This window comes from Camelus bactrianus, chromosome 6 (assembly GCF_048773025.1).
Source record: "Camelus bactrianus isolate YW-2024 breed Bactrian camel chromosome 6, ASM4877302v1, whole genome shotgun sequence".
Taxonomy (NCBI): Eukaryota; Metazoa; Chordata; class Mammalia; order Artiodactyla; family Camelidae; genus Camelus; species Camelus bactrianus.
This window is the reverse complement of record NC_133544.1, coordinates 86,400,937-86,421,536: the sequence shown is the minus strand read 5'-3', so window position 1 is coordinate 86,421,536 and position 20,600 is coordinate 86,400,937. Positions and strand designations below refer to the sequence as shown.

Below are 20,600 nucleotides of genomic sequence, written 5' to 3'. Positions count from 1 at the left end.
TTACTCATTCTGCAAATTTATGGGATGTGGTTAATTTTTCTTTTCCTTTGGAAAATGTGTTTTTGTTTGGCTTTGGCAAAGTTGCCTGACCTGGATTCTGAATTACTGCCCTAGCCGAGTTCTCAGACCTTGACCTGCTTGTGTTAATGGCTGAGGACAGTCTTGAAAGAGGACCTCCTCCCGGGGGGAGGAGAAGACACAACCAGGGAACAGCGGACATTGCCAGCCTGGCAATGTTTACTGAGGAGGTGACAGTGCTCCAAGAAGATGCAAAAATCATGAAAATTTAAATGTAACAGAATTTGTTGAATTGATAGTCCTGTTGACAGAAATTTCTATGAGAAGATTTCCTAATGATGGAAATTAGAATGAATGAAACAGTGTTTTAACATGAGGCATATTGTTTTCCATGTGATTCATGAGAAAGGAATGTTTCTTCTTGAATCAGTGGGTGATGTATTCTCTGCCTCAAAAGCTTGGGGTGAAGCCAGTATTTATGAAAAATACTTAAAGTGAGCAAATATCTCTAATTGGCAACCTCACGTGTGTTTTTCTTCGTATAGAGAAAAGGCTGGTGGTGAGTTTTGGATTTGGAGGATGAGAGAAAGGAAAATTAATTCTTCTCCTGGATCAGATTTCTCCCCCTTTAGTTAATTGGATTTGTGTCACTAATCAAATGTGGTTATTAATATTAATTCTCTATATAAAGATTTTTTAGGTTGATTGTCTTGAAAGGGCTGGCATTTCTGGATGCTGGTTCAAGGGAGACCAGTTGGAATTGAACTTTTTAAACGTTCCTCGCTGTGTGACCTCGTCATTCCCAGGGCAAGCAAGGCTTCATTCCCCCACCCCACCCCACCCCACCCCACCCCACACACGGGCCTTTCCCATCTTTGTACCTTTGCTTTCACTGCCTCCCTGGTGAATTCAAGTCATCCTTCCAGGCCCAGGCACATGTCACCACTTCTGAGAAATCCTCTCGTGATGAAAAATCCATTTTCCCCCCTCTTCTTCTATCCTGGTTTATTATTGTAGCTGTGAGTGTATTAGAATAATAGCCACTATATGTTGCTGATGCCGGGAGCTGGCTGCTTGCTTTACGTGGAGTGTCCCCAGCTTGAAGAAATAACTAATATCACTATCCCCATTTTAAAGCAGCGGAAACTGAGGCTGGGAGAGGTTTCATGGTGGCAGAGCCAGGGGTGCCCCTGGAACCCAGCCCCAGCACCCGGCTCTTGACTGCTGTGCTGTCTGCGGGGTTTTCAGCAGGAACCTTTTCCGGACCCCCCAGCACCTTGCAGAGCGGGGTGCAGAGCAGCACGTGGTGGGCGTCGGCAGGTGCAGGGCTTGGTTGGAAGTGAGGGTGTTCACGAGGGCCTTGCTGGGAAGACAGCTGTGGGGAACCTACATGGAGGTGTAGAGGGTGCTGACTGCCTCTCCAGCACGGCAGATCCACGAGGGGCCTGTTCTCTCAACCCCATCATCACTGCAGTTGCCCCTGAATGTACTGGGGAGCTGCCTCCCTGCCTCAGCACGGTTCTGACATCTCACCTTCAGAAGAGAGAGGAAGTCTACTTTTTATTTCTCATTTTCCTCAAATACTGTTTCCAAGTGTCTGTATTCAAACAGCCTGCGTAGTACGCAGCAGAGGCCCTGTTTATCTCCCCGGAGTGGACGGTCGGAAGCCACGGTCCAGGATCTGTCACTTGCTTTCAGAACTCTGGGCTTCTCAGCAAGAAGTGGGTTTTCCCAACTCACATGTCCATGCACCACCCCAGACGGACCTGCCCTCCTAAACCAGAACCTCAGCCTAGTGCTGCCCTGCATCCATTCTCCAAAATACACGGCCAGTTCTTTATTATTATAAAAACCAATGAAAACTGTAATTTGTATATATATTTTGCACATTTTTTAACTTAGACATTTGAAACTAGTTGGTTTTTTTTTTTGATAGGTACTGAGCTAATTCCTTTCTTTTTTTTTTTTTTTTTTTTGATTAACATAGTTTACGATGTTGTGTGAAACTAGTAGTTTTACATGCTTTTTCTCACCTTGTATTTGAAAAGTCTACAGGTGTAATCTCATTCGGTTGAGAATGACTATTCAACTCCAGGTTGATAACAAAAAATTTAAAGTCTTTTCCTTTAGTCTGTTGGAAAACCGATATTTTTGTTCATAATCCAAGTGATAGGTAGATGGCTTTTTGTTTCACTGTTTTTTTAAATAGATAATGTTAAGTCTCTTCTGTAATTACTGTATTTCATAATCAAATATTTTTATATTAGTATTCTACAAGCTCAGAGTCAGCTCAGACTCTGAACACTGTAAATGGTAGTCTTTTTTAATATGTTTCCTTGCAGTGTGGGATTGGGAGTTTGGGGGGGACGGTGGGTAGGAGAGTGGGGTGAAGAGAGGATCCGATAACATCCTGGCTCCATTCTCTCCTTCACAGGGTAAAGCATCAAGTCGAATACCTGGGTCTGAAAGAAAACATTCGTGTGAGGAGAGCTGGTTACGCCTATCGGCGCATCTTCCAAAAATTCCTACAGAGGTAATGAACTGGTGACTCAGGACTTCTGTTTTAAACAGGTTTATCGAGATAATAATTCACATATCATACAATTCACCCATTTAAAGTATGTAATTCATTGGTTCTTAATATATTCATAGACTTCTGCATCCATCACTATGATTAATCTTAGAACATTTTCATCAGTCCAAAAAGAAATCCTATTCCCTAATCATCAGCCTCCTCCCCGGCCCCTTGCCCGAAGCACACACTTCTTTCTGTCTCTATAGATTTGCCTGTGCTGGGCATTGCATATAAATCGAATCATATATGTCTTTTGTTCCTGGCTTCTTTCACTTTGTATGTTGTCAACAGTCATCCTGTAGCATATACCTACCCATCGCCAAATAATATTCCATTGCACCGCTATTCCGCTATTCCACATTTTACTTGCTCATTCATCGGCTGATAGACATCACATTTGGCTATTATGAACAGCAAATAATGCTGCTACCAGCGTTTACGTGCACATTTTTTATGCGGGTGTATGTTTTTATTTCTCTTGCGAACATAGCTAAAAATGGAATTGTGGGGTCAAATGGTAACTCTGTTTAACCTTTTTCATGAACTGCAGGATTGTTTTACAAAGTAGCTGTATTTTTTACCTCCCCGCTAACAGTGTTTGAGGGCTCGGATTTATCTGCATCCTTGGCAACGTTTGTTACTGTCTGACTTTCTGGTTCTAGCCATCCTGGTGGGTATGAAGTGGTATCTTACTGGGCTTTTGGTTTGCACTTCCCTGTTGGGAAATGATGTTGAGGACCTTTTCATGTGCTTATTGGCCATTTGATAAATGTCTGTTTCAGTCCTTTGACCATTTTAAAATTATTTATCTTTTTAGTATTAACTGATCATTCTTTTTAGCATCACTTATTATAAATAAATCAGTAGCCTCAAGTATTTTATCTGTGTAGAGTGACACATACGTTCAGAAATTCATGGTAATTGTGACTTGGGAGGGACTGAGATTTAACTTGACTGAGCAGATTAATAATATCAAGGCAATTTCAGGAACATAACCTACTTAAGAAAACATGTTTAAGTATTTAACCTCCCATTTTTTGTATCGCCTATGTATAAATTTAAACTGCCTTGTGTATGGTTCCATTAAAGTGCACTTGGCAGAACTTATACATAAATTCTTCTTTTTTTGTGCTCCTTTTTTTGAAAAGGATAAAACTTAGTGTCCTTAAAATATTATGTAACTCTGACTTCTCTAATGATTCTAAATTAGTGGAGGTCCACTGATTTCCTACATCTGTTTAATTTCCTTTATGAAAGAAGGGAGGCATAGTATTTTAATCAGAAAATAATTATGTCTTCCTGGTCAATGATACAGGAGCAAGATGTAAGAAAAAAAAATTTTTAATTCAAATTTTATGTAACAAAGAGGTGGTAGGATGGAGAAGAGCTTAGTTACTGTCTTTGAAATCCAGTACTTTTAATAAAGTCGTTTTCCCTTTGGGGATGGTGTTCTGCCGTAAGCCTGGGGTGGCTGACCTACCGATCATCCACTTGGGTCATCCTATGTGCAAGGTCATTGATGTGGAAGGTCAGGAGAGGGCTAACAGAAGGACAGATCGTTCCATACGATAAAGCTTCATTGATTCTGTCCCCTGCATTCAAGATTGCTGATAATTTTGGAGGTGGATCAGACTAGGAATAAAACTCCCCCTCATGGCTCTCTGGGTTAAAGGGACCACTACACCTCTACCGTAAGCAGAGCCGTATGAAAAGAAGTCTTAAGGAAGGTGAGAAAATAGATTGGGAGAGCTCTTGGATCACTCTAGCAGCATCCATTTGCTGGCAAACAACTGAGATGTTAATTATCAAAGATTTGGCACTTCTTTAAACAGATGGGTAGCACTAGCTCCAAGCAGGATTTCTCAACCTCAGCTATTGATATTTCGGGCTGGATGAGTCTTCGTTGTGGGGGCGGTCCTATGCGTTGTAGGAATGTAGCAATCTCCTTGGCTTCTACCCACTAGACGCCAGTAGCGCCACCCCCCTCATCCCATCCCCCACCCCGCCTTCCCCCAGTTTTTACACCCAAACCTGTATCCAAACATTGCCTAATGTCCCCGGCAGGGGGCAAAGCCAACTGAGTACCATGGCTTAGATCATCATTACAGTTTTTGCAAAACTGCATTTCTTTGAAAATACTCTTTTTTAATTAAGAGGGGAAAAAATTAAATACAGAAAATAGTGAACAAGAAGTATGTCCTCCATCTTTCTCTGATTTAGAAAGGTCTGCCCTCAACAATTCCAAAACAGTTTTATCCTCTTTCAGTATTTTTTCTGCACTTAAAAACTCTAGCTGATTCTTGCAGATTCTCTCTAATCAGCATTACTATTGAAAACAGATCAGATTCTTTTTAATCTAATGTTGATTTTTTTTCCTTTTTTTTTTTTTTTTTTTTTTTTTTGAGAAACCAATTCTAGTAGACCTCCTGCCTTCCATATTATTTAAAAAGAAGCCAACAGACCTGACTTCCATCAGTGGTGCTGTGAGCTCCACTGCACGGGGCAGAGCAAGAAGTCCACACTCTCCTCCCCTGGCAGGAATGTCTGGGATCCCCTGAGTGGGCTGTTACTTGTTTGCAGCAGCTCCTTAAATGAGCTACAAAATGACCTGGTTGTAAGATCCAGATCTCTCTCAGTGCCGTGGTAGTTGCATGGCTCTGCATGGCTCCATGTGTGCTGCTTCCTTTTGCAGCGTTCACAGAGTAAGCGTTTAGTGAATGTTATGCCCTTTGAGTTGAGGAACTTTCTCTGAAATGGTTCTATCCTTGGATGCCTCCCTTCTTAGCTCTCCTGCTGCAGGCTTTTCCATTCAGAAGAGACAAGTGGGCAGCCTTATCTTATGAAAAGCTGGCCCTTTGATGTCATACTTCTTTTGATTTGAGAATACTGGGAGGATAATAAAAAAGTGTAGAAGAAATGTTAGTTTTTCAGTAGAATGTACCTGTTTATTTTCCTCCTCAAAAATGGCTAGCAGGCCATAGACCTGTCAATGAGCAAGGACTGTCTGTCCAGAGACTGCCATTTTCCGTAAGGTATATGAGTGCGGGATCCTGGCCCGTGAAGAATTTGTCCAGAGTCTGCCCCTGACTGTCGCATTCTGTGACTCCCTGTGAGTAATTGAATCATCTCACACCTTTATTCTCTCCATGGCTGAGAGAAAAGGCTTTGTTTATAAAGTTGCTTTCTAGGTGCCCACAGAAAGACTGACCAGTGAGAAAGTAACAACCTTACGGAAGAAGCTGCATTACTACCCAGCACAGCTGTCCACATGTGCGTGTGTCACACACCCCTCCCTGGGAAGGAAGCCCACAGGTCTAACAGAGCGGTGGTTCAGGCACTATGTAGAGCTTAGAAAACAGTTTCTGAGTGTGTCCATTTCCTCTCTGAAAAATTCTTTATATGGGTCAAAACCATCCCTCTTAACTGAGAATTGGAGATTAAAAGTTATAAGATGCTCGAGTGTCTCCCGCAATGGACCATGTGCCCTGGAAATAAATCCTGCACTACTTAAGCAGTAGAAGGAAGACCCCTTATTCACTACCTACCTAATACAACTTTCGTCCCTTCAGAAAGTGTTAAAAAAAAAAAAACCTGGTAGAAATGGCAGCCTCAGGGTGGGGGGAGGGTATAGCTCGGTGGCAGAGTGCATGCCTAGCGTGCACAAGGCCCTGGGTTAGATCGATCCCCAGTACGTGTGTCACACCCAGCACAGCGCCTGATGCGGGGAGCGCCCCGTCACGCTGGAGCCGTCAGTGTCAGTGCTCGCCGCTGCGTGCCTGGCATTGGGTGAGGTGCCCAGTGTGCAGGGTGGGCCGCACAGAGGCGGTGCCCACCCGCGTAGTGCTTGTCCTCAGGGAGGTGACATAAAGGAACCAAATGAGCGCAGATTGACTGTAATTGCAAATTATGATACATGCACTGAGGGAAAAATGTTATTTTCTATCAGAGGAAACTAGCAAGGGGCCAGTTTTTGCTTGAGTCATCCACAAAGGCCCCTTTGGAAGTGTCACGGAAGGGAGCCCCTGAGTAGGAGCCAGCCACGTGAGGAGTTTGGAGAACGGCACGGGCCAAGGCTCTGAGGGAAAGCGCTGTGTGTGTGAACGAAGAAGAGGCCGTCCTCCCGGGGACAAGCGGAGCCGGAGAAGGGCAGAGAGACGGGATTGGAGAACAGCCAAGGGCCAGGCCACCAGGGCCTCCAGATGCACAGAATCCCAAAGAGGAGACTCCATAGTAATAATAGAAGCTGCTCAGGGGGAGCTTTAGAAAACTCTGCATTGACTGCAAAGTGCTCCCAAGAAATGCAGGGAAACCAGTATTGAGAAAAGACTGTGATTTTGCCCAAAGAGTGTCATTGGCGACCTTCAGCAGTGCTATTTTTGGACAGTGGTAGAAAGAAAAAGCAGATTTTCTCCAGGGCGTTAGCATGGAAACGGATAAGGAAGGAGTGGGAGGCAGCTCTGAAATGGGCATCCCAGACCCAGTGGATTTTGGCAGCTGTCAAGGTCCGTCCCTAAGCCTGGGGAGGGAGGTGAGTGGCGGGCCTGGACCCCAGCAGCACCAGGTGCCTTTGGGGGGCAATCCAGTCTGAGCCTGCTCCCTCTCTCCCTTGTCATCCTCACAGGTACGCCATCCTGACCAAAGACACCTGGCCCTCGTGGAGAGGGGAGGAGAAGCAAGGTGTTCTCCACCTGCTGCAGTCCGTCAATGTGGACAGTGACCAGTTCCAGCTTGGGAGGAGCAAAGTCTTCATCAAAGCCCCCGAGTCCGTGAGTTTCCTCAGGGCCACCCCTGTCCCTGCAGCCCCTGGCCGGCCCCCTCCGCACAGCGCGGCTGCTGCTTTTCCTCATCCTTCAGTTCATGCCTTAAATGTCACCTCCTCATAGCAGGCTTCCCTCTGTCCCCATTCCCCACACCCCAGTGCCCTCAAAGCCCTCAGGGTGGATAAAAAGCTGTCATCGTAAAATGTGTTCTTTTCTTACTGTGTCTCTCCCATTCTAGGTGGTCATCTCCTTGAGTCTGTTTTCTGTGCCTTTGTATACTTAGAGCCTCGTAGGGAAAGTGGCTCGTGGGAGGTGCCTGGTAGTTATTTTTAGCATCCAGTAGTGTCTTAAGTGAAAAGGTCCTTCTTTGCCCACAAAGGAGGCTTGGGTGAACCTTCATCCTCCCTTGGGTGACACCAAACAGGTCGTGTCACAGAGGCTCAGGCTTCCTCCCTAAAGGAGGCGCAGAGCCCGGGAGTGAGAATTCCCAGGACTGTGTCTTGAAGACCGTGGAGGAGCCTGGAAGGCGCTTGGAGGAAACCAGGAGGTAGAAGGGGCCGTTCTTAGGCTTAGAGAACATTTACCAGGAAGGAATCTGCACATAGACAGCTTACAATTCACAGACTTATCAGACCTCCACGGATTAATCGAGAGGAACTTAATTTTTCCTAATGAGGGTGTGGTCCCTGTGAGCCTCATGAGCGCCCACAGGAAGTTCTCAGCTGAGCGGGACCCCTCCACCGCCCCTCAGTTCTTCTGCCCCGTTAGGTCTGGGGCTGTGGAATGAAGGCTCTGCTTCCTGAGTTAGAGAAACTGCTGGAACTAACCAAGCACAGACATCACCCTTTCTGAGGTTCTTGTAACAATCACAAGACTCCATGTCAAGGGTCTGTGGTGAATTTGGCAAAATTAGTCACCGTATCCAGGGAAAATACCACGAGAACTTGCAATGTTGGCACAAGAGAAACACTAGATGGGAGTTTTCTCCCCTAGAATGGACCCCGGGGCTGCCAGCCTCCCGGCTCACCCGATCAGCCCGAGACTCAGAGATGTTGATGGCTGTCACTGAATGGCTTTGTGAACCACCAAGGTTGTTAAATAAATAAGTGGCCCACATCAATAGAACCCGTTTATGAAAAGTTTGCGGTAGCATTTTCCACCCTGAGTTATTTGTAGCTTCACAGCAATTTCGTTTCCAAATATAAAATGAAAATGTTGTGTCATACCCCATTAAGCAACCCACAGAACAGCTCCTGTTCTTTCTAAAACGGGATGGAGCGATGTCTCGGTACAATGGAGAACTCTGTTGTCGTATGCCCGCTTTTACTTTTTCAACTTGCTAAATTTTCACATAGAGCAGCCTTGATATTTTTCATGCTTGTGTGTGTGTGTGTGTGTGTGTGTGTGTGTGATTCAGTTGAGCTTTGGGATTTTACTTCCAAAATCAAGAATTTTTTTTTCCCCCGTGTCTTCCTCCCACTTGCTTTTTTACCATCTACTTGAGTTTCCTCTCCCCCATCTTTTTAAATAGGCACACACACACATACACACACACATCTCCCGCCCCGCTGTCACTACTCTCTCCCCTCCCCCGTCACTCATCCCTCCACACCTAGCCCTGACATTGCAAATACATTCACCAAAAAAACTGGTTTTTAAAAATTCACCTTGTGGTTTTTGCCTTGACTTTTGTAGTAAATGTGCTGAATATACAAAATAATCCACCAGCTTTAAGAATCCGCATCAGACATCAGGCACCTAAGGGTTTGGTTTTGTTTATTGGTTACATCTGTCCGTGATTTTTGCTTTTTTTTTTCCCCTTCTCTCTCTTTTTTTTCTTGAACCTCCCTGATTTCTAATCCCTATGGCTTTTGGAAATAACCTGAAACCCAGATAATCTTTCAAATTGTCTATAGGAAGTCAGGGGTTGGTTGCCTCTTCATGCTGCCTGAGTCACAAGTGTATTTTCTGTGACACTCCCAAAATAGTTCTGGGAAGAAGAAAACAAGACTTACTCAGAAACCCAGCACACGAGATAAGAAACACCAACGAATAATCTTCCAGGCGACAGCAGGGCTCGGATTTTAAACATTCTGTCCAGTTGTTAAAACCCTTTTGTTCCTTGTGCCTGCTGTGTATGGCTCTGAAGGCTGTGCAATGACGTGCCGCTCCCGTGGTGTTGGTATTTCGAGTCTGAGGTGTTTTGACACGGCTGGGGCTGTGAGAAGAAGAAGCTGAGTGTCAGGAGGAGACAGATGTGGCTCCTGGGTGCGGATCCAGATAAACAGAAAGTTAATCAGGCCCAGCTACCTTCAGACCAAACTCACCTGTTTACTCCTGGAACGTTTTTTACAATGACATTCATCGTTGCTGCTTTGGGTTTTTATCGGTCCATTTTATTTCTGTTCTTAGAGAGTCTTGTAAACCACTTCCTAGGTGTTTCCTACCATTTTACAAGTTGATCAGATGCAGGTTTATAGGGAAAAACTTGTCTGTTACATTGATGGAGAGTCTGGCAGAGCCAGAAAGACCTTGGTTCCCGTTCCATCCCCGCTCTGGTCTTAGTTCCAACGTACTCACCTGTAAAATGGAGAGGACAAGTAAGTGGCTCGTGTAGCTGTTGAGTGGGTGAAAGCAACGCATATAAAGCGTCTAGGATGATTCTGGACCCATAACGGGCCCTCGGGACCTTTCGGCTATTTGCCGTCATCTTCATTATCCCAGAGCTTTGTCGAGCGGGGTGCAGTGGTCAGCATTCATTGTTAAGACGGCCCGAATCTCAGGACCTGCCAGGGTCTGATGTGGGCCCTTAACCGGAGCAGTCTCAGCCCCTGCCAGTGAATCCCAGTCCTGACTAGCCCCTCTGAGGTCCAGCTCCAACCACCAGTTAGTATCCTCTGCCCCAGTGACTCTGGGGAGATCCCCATGAGGCAGGAAGCCTGTCCTTTCATGGAACTGAAAGTAGGCCGGCCCTCTTTCCACAGCAGCAGTGAGCACCAGCCTCCGCCAGCTCATTTGACGTAGCCACTGAATACCTTCTTTGGATCAAGGTGGGAAATAAGTGGCTGAGTGTTGAATCACTCATTTTGTTCTCACTGAGGTTATGAGCTGAATACACTTGCATCCAGCTACTTTCCACTATGCTTTTTTTTTAAATGAAAAGTTATAGTAATCATAAACAACATGGTCTAGTAACCATTTTTTTCACATTTGTTCACAAGTCTAAGAAGCTGCTTCCTGCTCTGTCCTTGGCTAAAGTGAACGTCCCTGAAGTAACCCCAAAAAAGTGATGCTCAGGTCCTGCAAATTAGCTCACGTTTGTCTCCTCTACGTTCACAGCTCTTTCTTCTAGAAGAAATGAGAGAGAGAAAGTATGATGGATATGCTCGAGTGATCCAGAAATCCTGGAGGAAGTTCGTGGCCCGGAAGAAATACGTCCAAATGAGAGAAGAGGGTATCGTAGTCATTCTGTTTCATACGTTTACCAAATCACAAGAATGCTTCCACGCTAGGATGAGGTTACAAGTTCATTTTACTTTGTGTATGATGTCGTGTGTGGAAGGAAACCGTGTTTTCACTGAGAGTTTCTGTGTCTTTTCCACGCTGAGCGTGTTCATCCTTTCCCTGGGGGACTGACCCTTCTCCCTTCTCTGCCCCTTTGGGAATTGCAGCCTCAGACCTCCTGTTGAACAAGAAGGAGAGAAGGAGAAACAGCATTAACAGGAACTTCATCGGGGACTACATCGGGATGGAGGAGCACCCGGAACTCCAGCAGTTTGTGGGCAAGAGGGAGAAGATCGATTTTGCAGACACGGTGACCAAGTATGACCGGAGGTTCAAGGTACATGCTGACTGGCCTCCCCTGAGGGTCTCCAAACAGATTCCTTCAGTTTAAAATAACTCATAATTTTTGCTTTTCTGATTACCAAAACGGAACATGTTCATTGTAGAAAAAAATTTTTAAATGCAGAGAAGCCACAAGAAAAATAGCCACTTGTATCCAGAAATAGTCACCATTAACATTTTGTGTGTTCCCTTTACAACTTTTTTATGCAGACGTACGTTGGTCTATTCAGTTTTACAGACATGAGATCTACTTAGTACATGCTGGTCCATGTCCTGGGTGGTTTCTTAAAATCTGCCAAGGAGAACTTACTTTATTACTAGGTGTGTCGATATAAATTATTTTGTTTAGTTGCGTAGTATCCCATTCACCAGTCACTTCACTATTTTTTCTAACCAAATTCTCATTAATCTGTTCTTAGTGGGTTTTTTTTTTTTCTATCATAAATCAAAGGATGCAGTAAGCATCCTTTTATGTGTCATTGTGCATTTGTTTACTAATGCTTTTAGGATAAATTGATAGGAGTGGAATCATTGGGTCACAAGATTCCAGAATATCAAGGAAGTGTTCTTACCCATCTTCCCTGAGTGAATGACTAAGCAGGGCTTTAACATAGCCCCTGCGGGACAGCTGATTTTTTTTTTTTTTAACCTCTTCTCTTAGACACTTTCTTTTACCTGATAAAGTAGTGAAATCTGAAGCCACCAATAGCTTATGGACCCATTAAGAGGTTTTTTGTGTGTGTTCTTTCTTGTTTTTTTGGTCAGGGGAAAAAAAAAACATAACGATAAATAAGAACATTAACTTAACAAGAAGGATGATGTTGTCCTGCCGAAACCAAATCATTTTTTTTTTTAACAGCCTGAGTATGGTGCCAGCTGGTCTGGTGGCGGATGTGAATGCGAACATGAGTGCTTAAGTCTCTCAGCGGTGTTTGGGTGTAACACAGTCTGTTGATGTTAGATTTTTAAAGGCTATCATTGAAATGAAAATGTATCAATTTTAAAAAGCGAAAATGTCATGGACTCACGAAAATTGTAAATGCAGACACTGGAGGGATCCCTGTGTGAGAAACGTTCTGTAGCAGACCGTTCATTTGTAGGGTCACCGTGTGTGTTGGTTTGTCCAGAACTGTCTCTTTACACCCGTCATCCTGGTAACTTGGGCGGATCCTTATGAATCCGCCTTGTTTGTGAGTCAGAGAGTCAAATACCAGCAGTTTAATGTATATATATCAACCTAATAATCATTTCACAGTGTCCCCGTTTGCTCTCGAGGGACCTGGTTGGATGATGCATGGAACGACCGGCCATCCGGTGGCCGTGAAAATTTGCTCCCTAAGGAGCTGCCTTCACCTGATAACAAGGGCCCTCCGTGCGGACTGTTGTCACTTTGACACGTCTGACTGTTACCGGGTAAAGGGAAATAGGAATTACCTCGGTTCTTGGCCACTTGAAAAAAAAAGAAGTTTTAACGAGAGACAGAAAGCATGACATAAGCAAGATTTTTATTCTTGAAGTAAAAAGGTAGTGAAAGATAGTGCACTTCCGAGAACTGGGAGCGGGCCATCCAGGGGAGGAAGAAAGGCGCTGCGCCTTTATTTTTCCCGTGTCTACATCCTAGCTTAGGGGCGTTTTCGTGATTGATTGATTGATTGATTGATTGATTGATTGATTGATGTGCGGCTCAAGTTCCCTGTGCTCAGGCTGATTGAAAACCCGGGTTCCCTGCGCTCTGGCACGCCCGTCCCCTTTGGGGCAGGCTCATTGGGTCACGTTACGCCGGGGCCTCCTCTTACGTGCAGCTGCAGCGTTTTGATTTTAACTGGCTTCTTTTGCTGGCCCTCAGGGAAAGTAAAGGTTTCTGGAGTCCCTTATCCTCAGAGCAGACGTGCTGTTATTTTCTGGGTTGTTCCTTTCCCCTTCGTCTCCCCCTGCCCAGTGCTCATTTCTGTCTAACTGCCTAACATTCCCCCCTCTAGTCACAGGACCCCAAATCTTTGGAACATAGAGGGCGACCACCACTCTAGCTACTTCCTACTGATTGGGGGTGACGATGGGGCGCTTTGGGGTCACTGGTGGTGAGCGAAGGGTCGGTGTCCATCGAGAGGCTTGTATAAAAACTGTCTTGGCTGATTGGTTGATTACCTTGTTGGATAGACATTTGAAGTTTGACTCTAGATGAGAAGAAACACATTTTATAGGAAGGTTGAAAAGACAGAGGTCAAATACGCAGAGCTAATCCTAGCCAAGGGATGAAGTGGGCAGACAAGGTCATACCTAGTTAAATGGAAAAATTGTCTTTAAAAAAAATTGATGTCTGTGTTTTCTGTTGATTTAGGCTTTAGACGGCAGATGTTGGAGTGTTAGCCCAGTGAACCAAAGGAGGAGAAAAAAGAGGAACCCTAATGTCAGAGACATTTTAAATTAGTATTAAAACAGTTTGGTGGGGGCCCAGAGGAGAACAGATTAGAGCCAGGAGACATTTAAGAAAGAGGTTTAACTAACAGGGATCCGTAGTCCCCTGGGGTGATGGGACAGTCTCCCCGGAATGTCGCTTGAAAAGCAGTCACATACCTCTAAGAGGTTCAGAAGAATATGTGGCTCCCATTGGTGAACCAGATCTCATCAGGGTTTTCCAGGGGTTGGTCGGTGAGATCTGTTCTGGCTCCTAGAGAAATGGACAGCGTCTCGTGACATAGGTGAAAGGAGGAGCCTCGTCTGGTGATGGTAATAGTGTAGCAGGACTGAGTGTCCCACAGACGGAGACAGTGACATCTGGGTTTTCCAATAATAATACCTGTTTAAGAAGCCGAGCATCTGAGAGCCAGAAATGTCCCTTGCCTTTTAAAAGATCAGAAACTTGGTGGTTAGCGTATTCTTGTATAGGGGCCCCCAGAGTTAGCTTAAAAGCTTCCTCCAGGAGACTGGAGAGGGCTCCCAACACTCTTAGGCAGGAAGGCCAGCCTCGAGCAGTGGGATCTAGCCACTTGGAGAGGTATCCCATGGGCTGCTGGATGGGACCCAGCCGTAGGGCGAGGACCCCCAAGGCTATTCCTCCTCTCTCATGAACGTACAACCGCAAAGGCCTTGTGGGATCTGGAAACCTCAAGGCCAGGGATCCTACTAGGGGATTTTTTTAATTCTTCCATTGCTTCCTGTTGGGAAGGACCCCACTGGAGAGGTCCTGGGTCATCCTTACCCTTTAAGCTGTCATTTGGAGGTTGGGCTATGGACCTATAGTTAGGGATCCAAAGCCTACAGGAACCTGTTAGTCTGAGAAATGCCCTGTTTTCGAGTAGTGGGATTAGGGAGTTATAAGATTCCCTGAATTCATTCAGGGGAAAGGCTACGGTGTCCAGGAGTCAGGACAATTCCTAGATAAGTTACTTCTTGTTTGACCATTTTAGCCTTGGACCTAAAAACTTTATATCCCCATTCAGCCAAGAAGTTAAGAGTTTGGACTGCATGCTGGGTGGCCTGTTCTCCAGTAAGAGGGCAGATAAGTAGGTCATCTACTTATTGGAGAATAGTTCCTTTTTCAGGCTGTAAGCCCTGTAAATGTTGGGCCAAAGCTTGCCCAAAGAGGTGAGAACTGTCTCCAAACCCCGGCGGTCGTGCTGTCCAGGGTAGCTGGCGTTGATACCCATTGGGTGAGTTCCACTGAAAGGCAAATAAATACTGGGACTGGGGACTAAGGGCTACACGGGAGAAAGCACCTTTAGGTCTAAGGTAGGGCACCACTGGGCTCCTGGAGGGAGGTTCCCCAGTAACACACGGGTTTGGAACCACTGGATGAAGAGGCACTGCTGCCTCATTTATGATTCGTAAATCCTGGACCAGCCTATAGGTCCCGTCTTTTTTAATGACTGGAAGGACAGGTGTGTTGCAGGAGGAGTTAACAGTGTAAGGAGTTACACTGTAAGAACTTAGAAATTACAAGCTGAAGGCCCATCCTTGCCTCAGGTTTTAAAGGATATTGTTTTCGATTAGGGAAGCAGGTGGGATCTCTGAGGGAGATGACAACAGGAGCAGCTGTCTTTGCTCGCCCTGGGATAACTGGATCCCAGGCAGCAGGATTAATTTTATTCTCCCAGGCCTCTGGGTCCGGAGGTCTTTCTCCTTCCCCAGAGAGCAGCAAGAGTTGTAAAGAGGTGGAAGTTTGGGGATTTTCTCCCAGGATAACTCAGGTCCCCAACTTGTAAAGATCTCGGCCCAAAAGGGGGCTGGGACACTCTGGCATGCATAAGAAAGAATGTGCGAAGGAGCATTCGTCCCAGAAACAACAAAGGGAGTGAGTAAAGAATCTTAAAGTTGGTTTACCTGTGATTCCCATGACAATACAGAATCTAGAGAAGGGTCTGGAGAAGGAAGTTGGGTGGTCTCAGTATCCAAAAGGAAAGTTACTGTCCTGCCTGCCACATCCATTTGTCCCCGTGGCTCCAGCCCAGTGATGGGGATCTCTTGCGTTGGGGCTGACTGCAGGGGGCTTCTTCAGTCCTGGTCAACCATCTGCAGGTCTTGGGCCGGTTTTCCCCCCGCAAGCCATTTGGCTTGAAGGACAGAGGACCACCCCATGCCCCTGTTGGCTACACTGAAAGCAGGCAGATCTTGGAGGTCTGTCCCTGTAAGGACATTCTTTGGCCCAATGACCAGGTCGGCGGCAGATGCTGCCCTTGTCGTTGGACTTACTAGGGCTGTTGGGGGCCGGGTACGTCAGGGCGGTGGCTGCCCTTGAGGGGCCGCAGTCACCTGGGCAGGCCTGGCCTCCTTCCTTCTTTCTTTCTCCTGAGCCCTGGCCTCTTGCATCTGATCTCGATTATAAAAAACCGTGGCAGCAATGGTTAGCACTTCATCAAAAGTTACTCCAGGTTCCAGGATCCCCTTTTGGTGTTTTCGTCTAATATCGGGGGCAGACTGAGTGATAAATTTATCCTTTGAGATGATTTGTCCCTCATATGAGCTGAGGTCTAAGTTAATATACTTAGTAAGTGCCTCCCGGAGCCACTCTATGAAAGAAGTGGGGTTTTCTCCGGGCTCCTGAGTAACAGCCAACACCTTAGAATAACTGTAACCTTCTGTTGGGCTGCCCGGAGTCCAGCCTTAACACAGATTAAAACATGGTCTCTTTCCCACTTTTGGTTAAGGTCATTGTAATCCCACCTGGGGCCCATAGGGGGAACAGCTGTTTCTATGGGGTAATTGTCATTAGATAGATGTAGATTATCTGCATATTTCCTGGCTTCTCTGAGAACCCTTTCCTTTTCTATGTCAGATAGGGTTTGGCCAAGGATAATATTAACATCTTTCCAGGTAAGATCGTATGCCAGCATGAGGAGCTGAAATGCCTCTGTGTATTTATCTAGGTTATCTGAATAGCTTCCCAGATCAGTCTTTTTTTTTTAACTTTTTTTTTTGAGTTATAGTCATTTTACAATGTTGTGTCAAATCCCAGTGTACAGCATAATTTTTCAGTTATACATGAACATACATACATTCAGTCACATTCTCTTTCGCTGTGAGCCACCACAAGATCCTGTATGTATTTCCCTGTGCTACACCGTACAATCTTGTTTATCTATTCTACATTTCCCAGATCAGTCTTAATTTGTCTCAGTTCTACCAGAGAGAACAGCTTACGTATGAATTGAGGACAAAATTCTCTACCGGTTTCTACCAGGGGGCAGCTCTTAGCTATCAAAGGTAATGGAGGAGCTGAAGGCAGTGTCTTTCCTGAGTATGAGGGAAACGAGGGGTATATGGTAGGGAGAGCAGGGCAGGGCGTAGGTTTAGGAGAGTCCCCCTCTCTAGTGGGTGTCGGGGACAGTAGGTTATTAGATGTAACCATTACCTGAGTGGTTAACTTACATCCTTCTAGGAGATCACTGCTGTCCCTCAGGAAGTAAAAGATATGAACGCATGGTATTTCAGACCATTTGCCTTGTCTCTTGCAGAAGAGATCAAGCTGGAACAAGATGGTGCGTTTATGCTCCCGTTTATAGGCCATGTTTCCTCTCAGGGATGTCGATATTGTGGCCAGGCAACATTACGAAGGAATATAAGTGTTCTTCTTTTGAGGGTTTGTGGATTAAAACGGTCCCAGTTGGCCAACATGCAGCCCAAAGGAGTCCCAGCAGGGACAGACTCTTGGCTTCCCATCTGAAAAACAGGGGCAGAACACAGAGGGGTTTCAGAGCTTAGCGTCCTAAGGTGAAAGGCCCGTGGACTAGGCTGACGTCTCAGCCTGTCCTCAACCAAATGCATCCTAGAGGGTAGCCATGGATCAGCAGTGCCTAGCTTCCTAGGGTCCTGATTCGGGGATGGAAGCTGACATCTCAGCCTCCACTCCAGAAAGGGGGAAACAAGTCTTGCTGTGTGCTGGGTGTCTCCGTGGTCTGATTGGAGTGATCTCCTTTAGTTTAGCCAGTGGCTGGTCACCCGGGAGCAAGAAAGAAAAGGGATTAAGTTTATTGTGGCTCTGGCCTACCCTTGCTGAGCTCCACCTGGAGCTCCCTGGAGGGCAGGGTGGTGAGGGGGGAGCAAGCTGGCTCTCACAGCACAGCGCAGGTGTGGAGAAGGTGTGCTGTGGGCAGGCGTGCATGTGGCTGAACATGGGGAGGTGGCATGTGGCCTCGGTACCCCAGTGCAGCAGTCTGCCGGAGCAGGGGATCCCAAATGGGCCACCTGCAGCCCAACCGGCCCAGCGCTGCTTGGAGCTCCGGACGCAGGGCAGGAGGGAAGTGGGGTTGCACCCTGGTCCCCAGCTCCTGGCACAGAGATCCGCGGCCAGAGGGGCCACCCGCCACCGACCGGCCCTCATGGCTTGGAGCAACCAGGTGTGCACCCAGCTGCCCCTCCCTGCCCAGCCACCACTCACCTACGACGCCTTGTATTCTCGGCCCAGCTGCACAACCGGCCCCAGGAGCTTGTGCTCCGCTGACTGGCCTCAAGGAGGGAAGTGGAAAGTGAAGGAGATAGGATTAGGTTTAAGCATGCAATCCGAGTCATGGCGCCTAAATTAATGTTACCGGGAAAAGAGAAGTAAGAATTACCTCGGTTCTTAGTCACCTGGGGAAAAAAAAGAAATTTTTAACAAGAGACAGAAAGCATGATATAAGCAAGATTTTTATTAGTGAAGTAAAAAGGTAGTGAAAGATAGTGCTCTCCTGAGAACTGGGAGCGGGCGTATCCAAGGGAGGAAGAAAGGCGCCACTCCTTTGTTTTTCCTGTGTCTACATCCTGGCTGGGGGGCGGGGTTTCGTGATCAATTGATTGATTTGCGGCTCAGGTTCTTTGAGTGACCAGGCTGATTGACAGCTCAGGTTCCTTGCTCTCAGGCTGATTGAAAACTCGGGTTCCCTGCGCTCTGGCACGCCCGTCCCCTTTGGGGCAGGGTCATTGGGTCACGTTACGCCGGGGCCTCCTCTTATGCGCAGCTGCAGTGTTTTGATTTTAACTGGCTTCTTTTGCTGGCCCTCAGGGAAAGTAAAGGTTTCTGGAGTCCCTTATCCTGAGACCAGATGTAGTTATTTTCTGGGTTGTTCCTTTCCCCTTCCTGTCCTCCTGCCCACTGCTCATGTCTGTCTAACTGCCTAACACGACCACCTCCTTAACACGCCTCTCCCTCTCCTTGCAGGGTGTCAAGCGAGACTTGCTTCTTACTCCAAAGTGCTTGTACTTAATTGGACGAGAAAAAGTCAAGCAGGGCCCAGACAAAGGCCTTGTGAAGGAAGTGCTGAAGCGGAGAATCGAGATGGAGAGGATCCTGTCCGTGTCCCTCAGGTGAGTGGTGACGGCGCAGCAGCAGGGAGCCCCATCTCTCTTCAGCATCGCCACCCGCCATCCCAAGTGCTGCCTGGAGAAAAGCTCCTCACTCGCAGTCGTGGTGAAGGGAACTGAAATTCCCGTCTTCCCTCAGAGGGCCTGACCCTCACATGTCTCCGGGCGTCCCTGTTCCTCAGAGAATGAGATGCCGAGGAAAAGTTGCCTTATGATCTGCTCCTCCAGTCAAGGGACGCTCAGATTCTTTGTTCCCATAAAATTTGATAAATAAACCTAGGGTGTGAAACAGACACAGCCTGTTCGCACTTACTGAAGTGGGGCCAACGGTCCGGAGCCCCGCCCGCAAGCCCACCTCGGCCGTGTTGAACCCTAACCCATTTCACCAGCAAAGGCCCAAGCAGAGGGGGCCAGACGGGCACCACGATTGGTTTAGTTTGCCGTGACCTCCGAGTGTCCTAGGAGGGGCGTGTCTTTGGACTCCTTGAGGCCCTTTCTGCCTGTTCATGCCCGGGAGGGAGTACAAATTATGCGTAGCCCTGGAGTTCTTGCCAGGTGCTCCTTCGTCTCCAAGTTCACGGGCAGGCCTTGCGCCCCTCCTGTGTGCACTCTGGCTTTCTTTTGGTAGAAGGGCATCTCTGCCTGCTGACACTTCCCTAAATCCTCCCATGCTAGTAACTTAGAGGGTAACTAAGCTCCCTCTGATGAGAGGAAACCCTCTCAGTCCACAGAAGGCTAAGGAAAGAGGAAGAAAGGTCCCATTGAGCCAGCAGCTTCCTCCCTGCATTGCGTCCCTGGGCCCTGCTGAGGACGCCACTGCCTCTGCCGGTGGGCTTCGCGCTGCCATTGCATTGCAAGTGCTGTTCTGGTTGCGAACGTGTCTTGCTGGACTTGGGACACCTCTAAACTCTTACTCCACATAGAGGACAAAACTGCTGCTCCCAGCGGCCTTGTGTGCTCAGGCATCTGGCCCACCAGGCTGGCTGGAAATCCTGGCTCTAGTGCCGTCATCCAAAGCAGATTTTAAGTTGTGTCCATTCTTGGCTGTGTTGCTGTGGTTTCTGATTCTGTCTGTTTCCCATTTTCCTGATAAAGGGCCAGGCGGTGCAGCGAGGTTAAGTGTTTAAAACACTTCAGTTCAGGATGTGGTAGAATTTTTTTTTTTTGTCAATGGAGGTACTGGAAATTGAACCCAGGACCCCATGCAAACTGAGCACACGCTCTACCACTGAGCTATTCCCTCCCCCAGGATGTGGTGGAACTTCTGAGCAGATGAGTCCATCGGCAGCTCTTTGCAGCCCCACCTTGGATGGGTCTCAGTGCCGTGGATTTCACGGAAAAGCTCTCAGCACTGTCTGGTTTTCAGGTCTTGCTGAGCATCCAAGCTCACTGGCTGGGTCACAGCCTGAGCTGGGCAGCCTGCCAGCCCCACCCTTCCTGGCTAGCTGGGCCTTGAGGCTGCCCTTGGTGTTCCAAGGAACCCAACTGGAAGCATCTCTTTTCTTCTTGCCCAGGGACCAGCTAGACCTCGGCGAACGTGGGTGAGCTGCGAAGTGCTGGGAGAATGACAGCTTTGGTGATCATTGGTCTTCCTTTTATTATTGCCCAGGTCTGTCTTCAGCCTT

At 47.0% G+C, this 20,600-nt stretch overlaps 1 protein-coding gene across 1 annotated transcript in view; it reads left to right on the top strand.

Moving 5' to 3' along the window:
- The window catches only part of MYO1E (myosin IE), a 190,495-nt gene that overhangs the window by 141,542 nt on the left and 28,353 nt on the right, over positions 1–20,600 (top strand). The window contains exons 18-22 of the mRNA XM_074366210.1: positions 2,453–2,551; positions 7,215–7,359; positions 10,693–10,807; positions 11,025–11,194; positions 18,833–18,978. Of these exons, the coding sequence (XP_074222311.1) occupies positions 2,453–2,551; positions 7,215–7,359; positions 10,693–10,807; positions 11,025–11,194; positions 18,833–18,978 (675 nt within the window). The remainder of the gene's footprint in view (positions 1–2,452; positions 2,552–7,214; positions 7,360–10,692; positions 10,808–11,024; positions 11,195–18,832; positions 18,979–20,600) is intronic.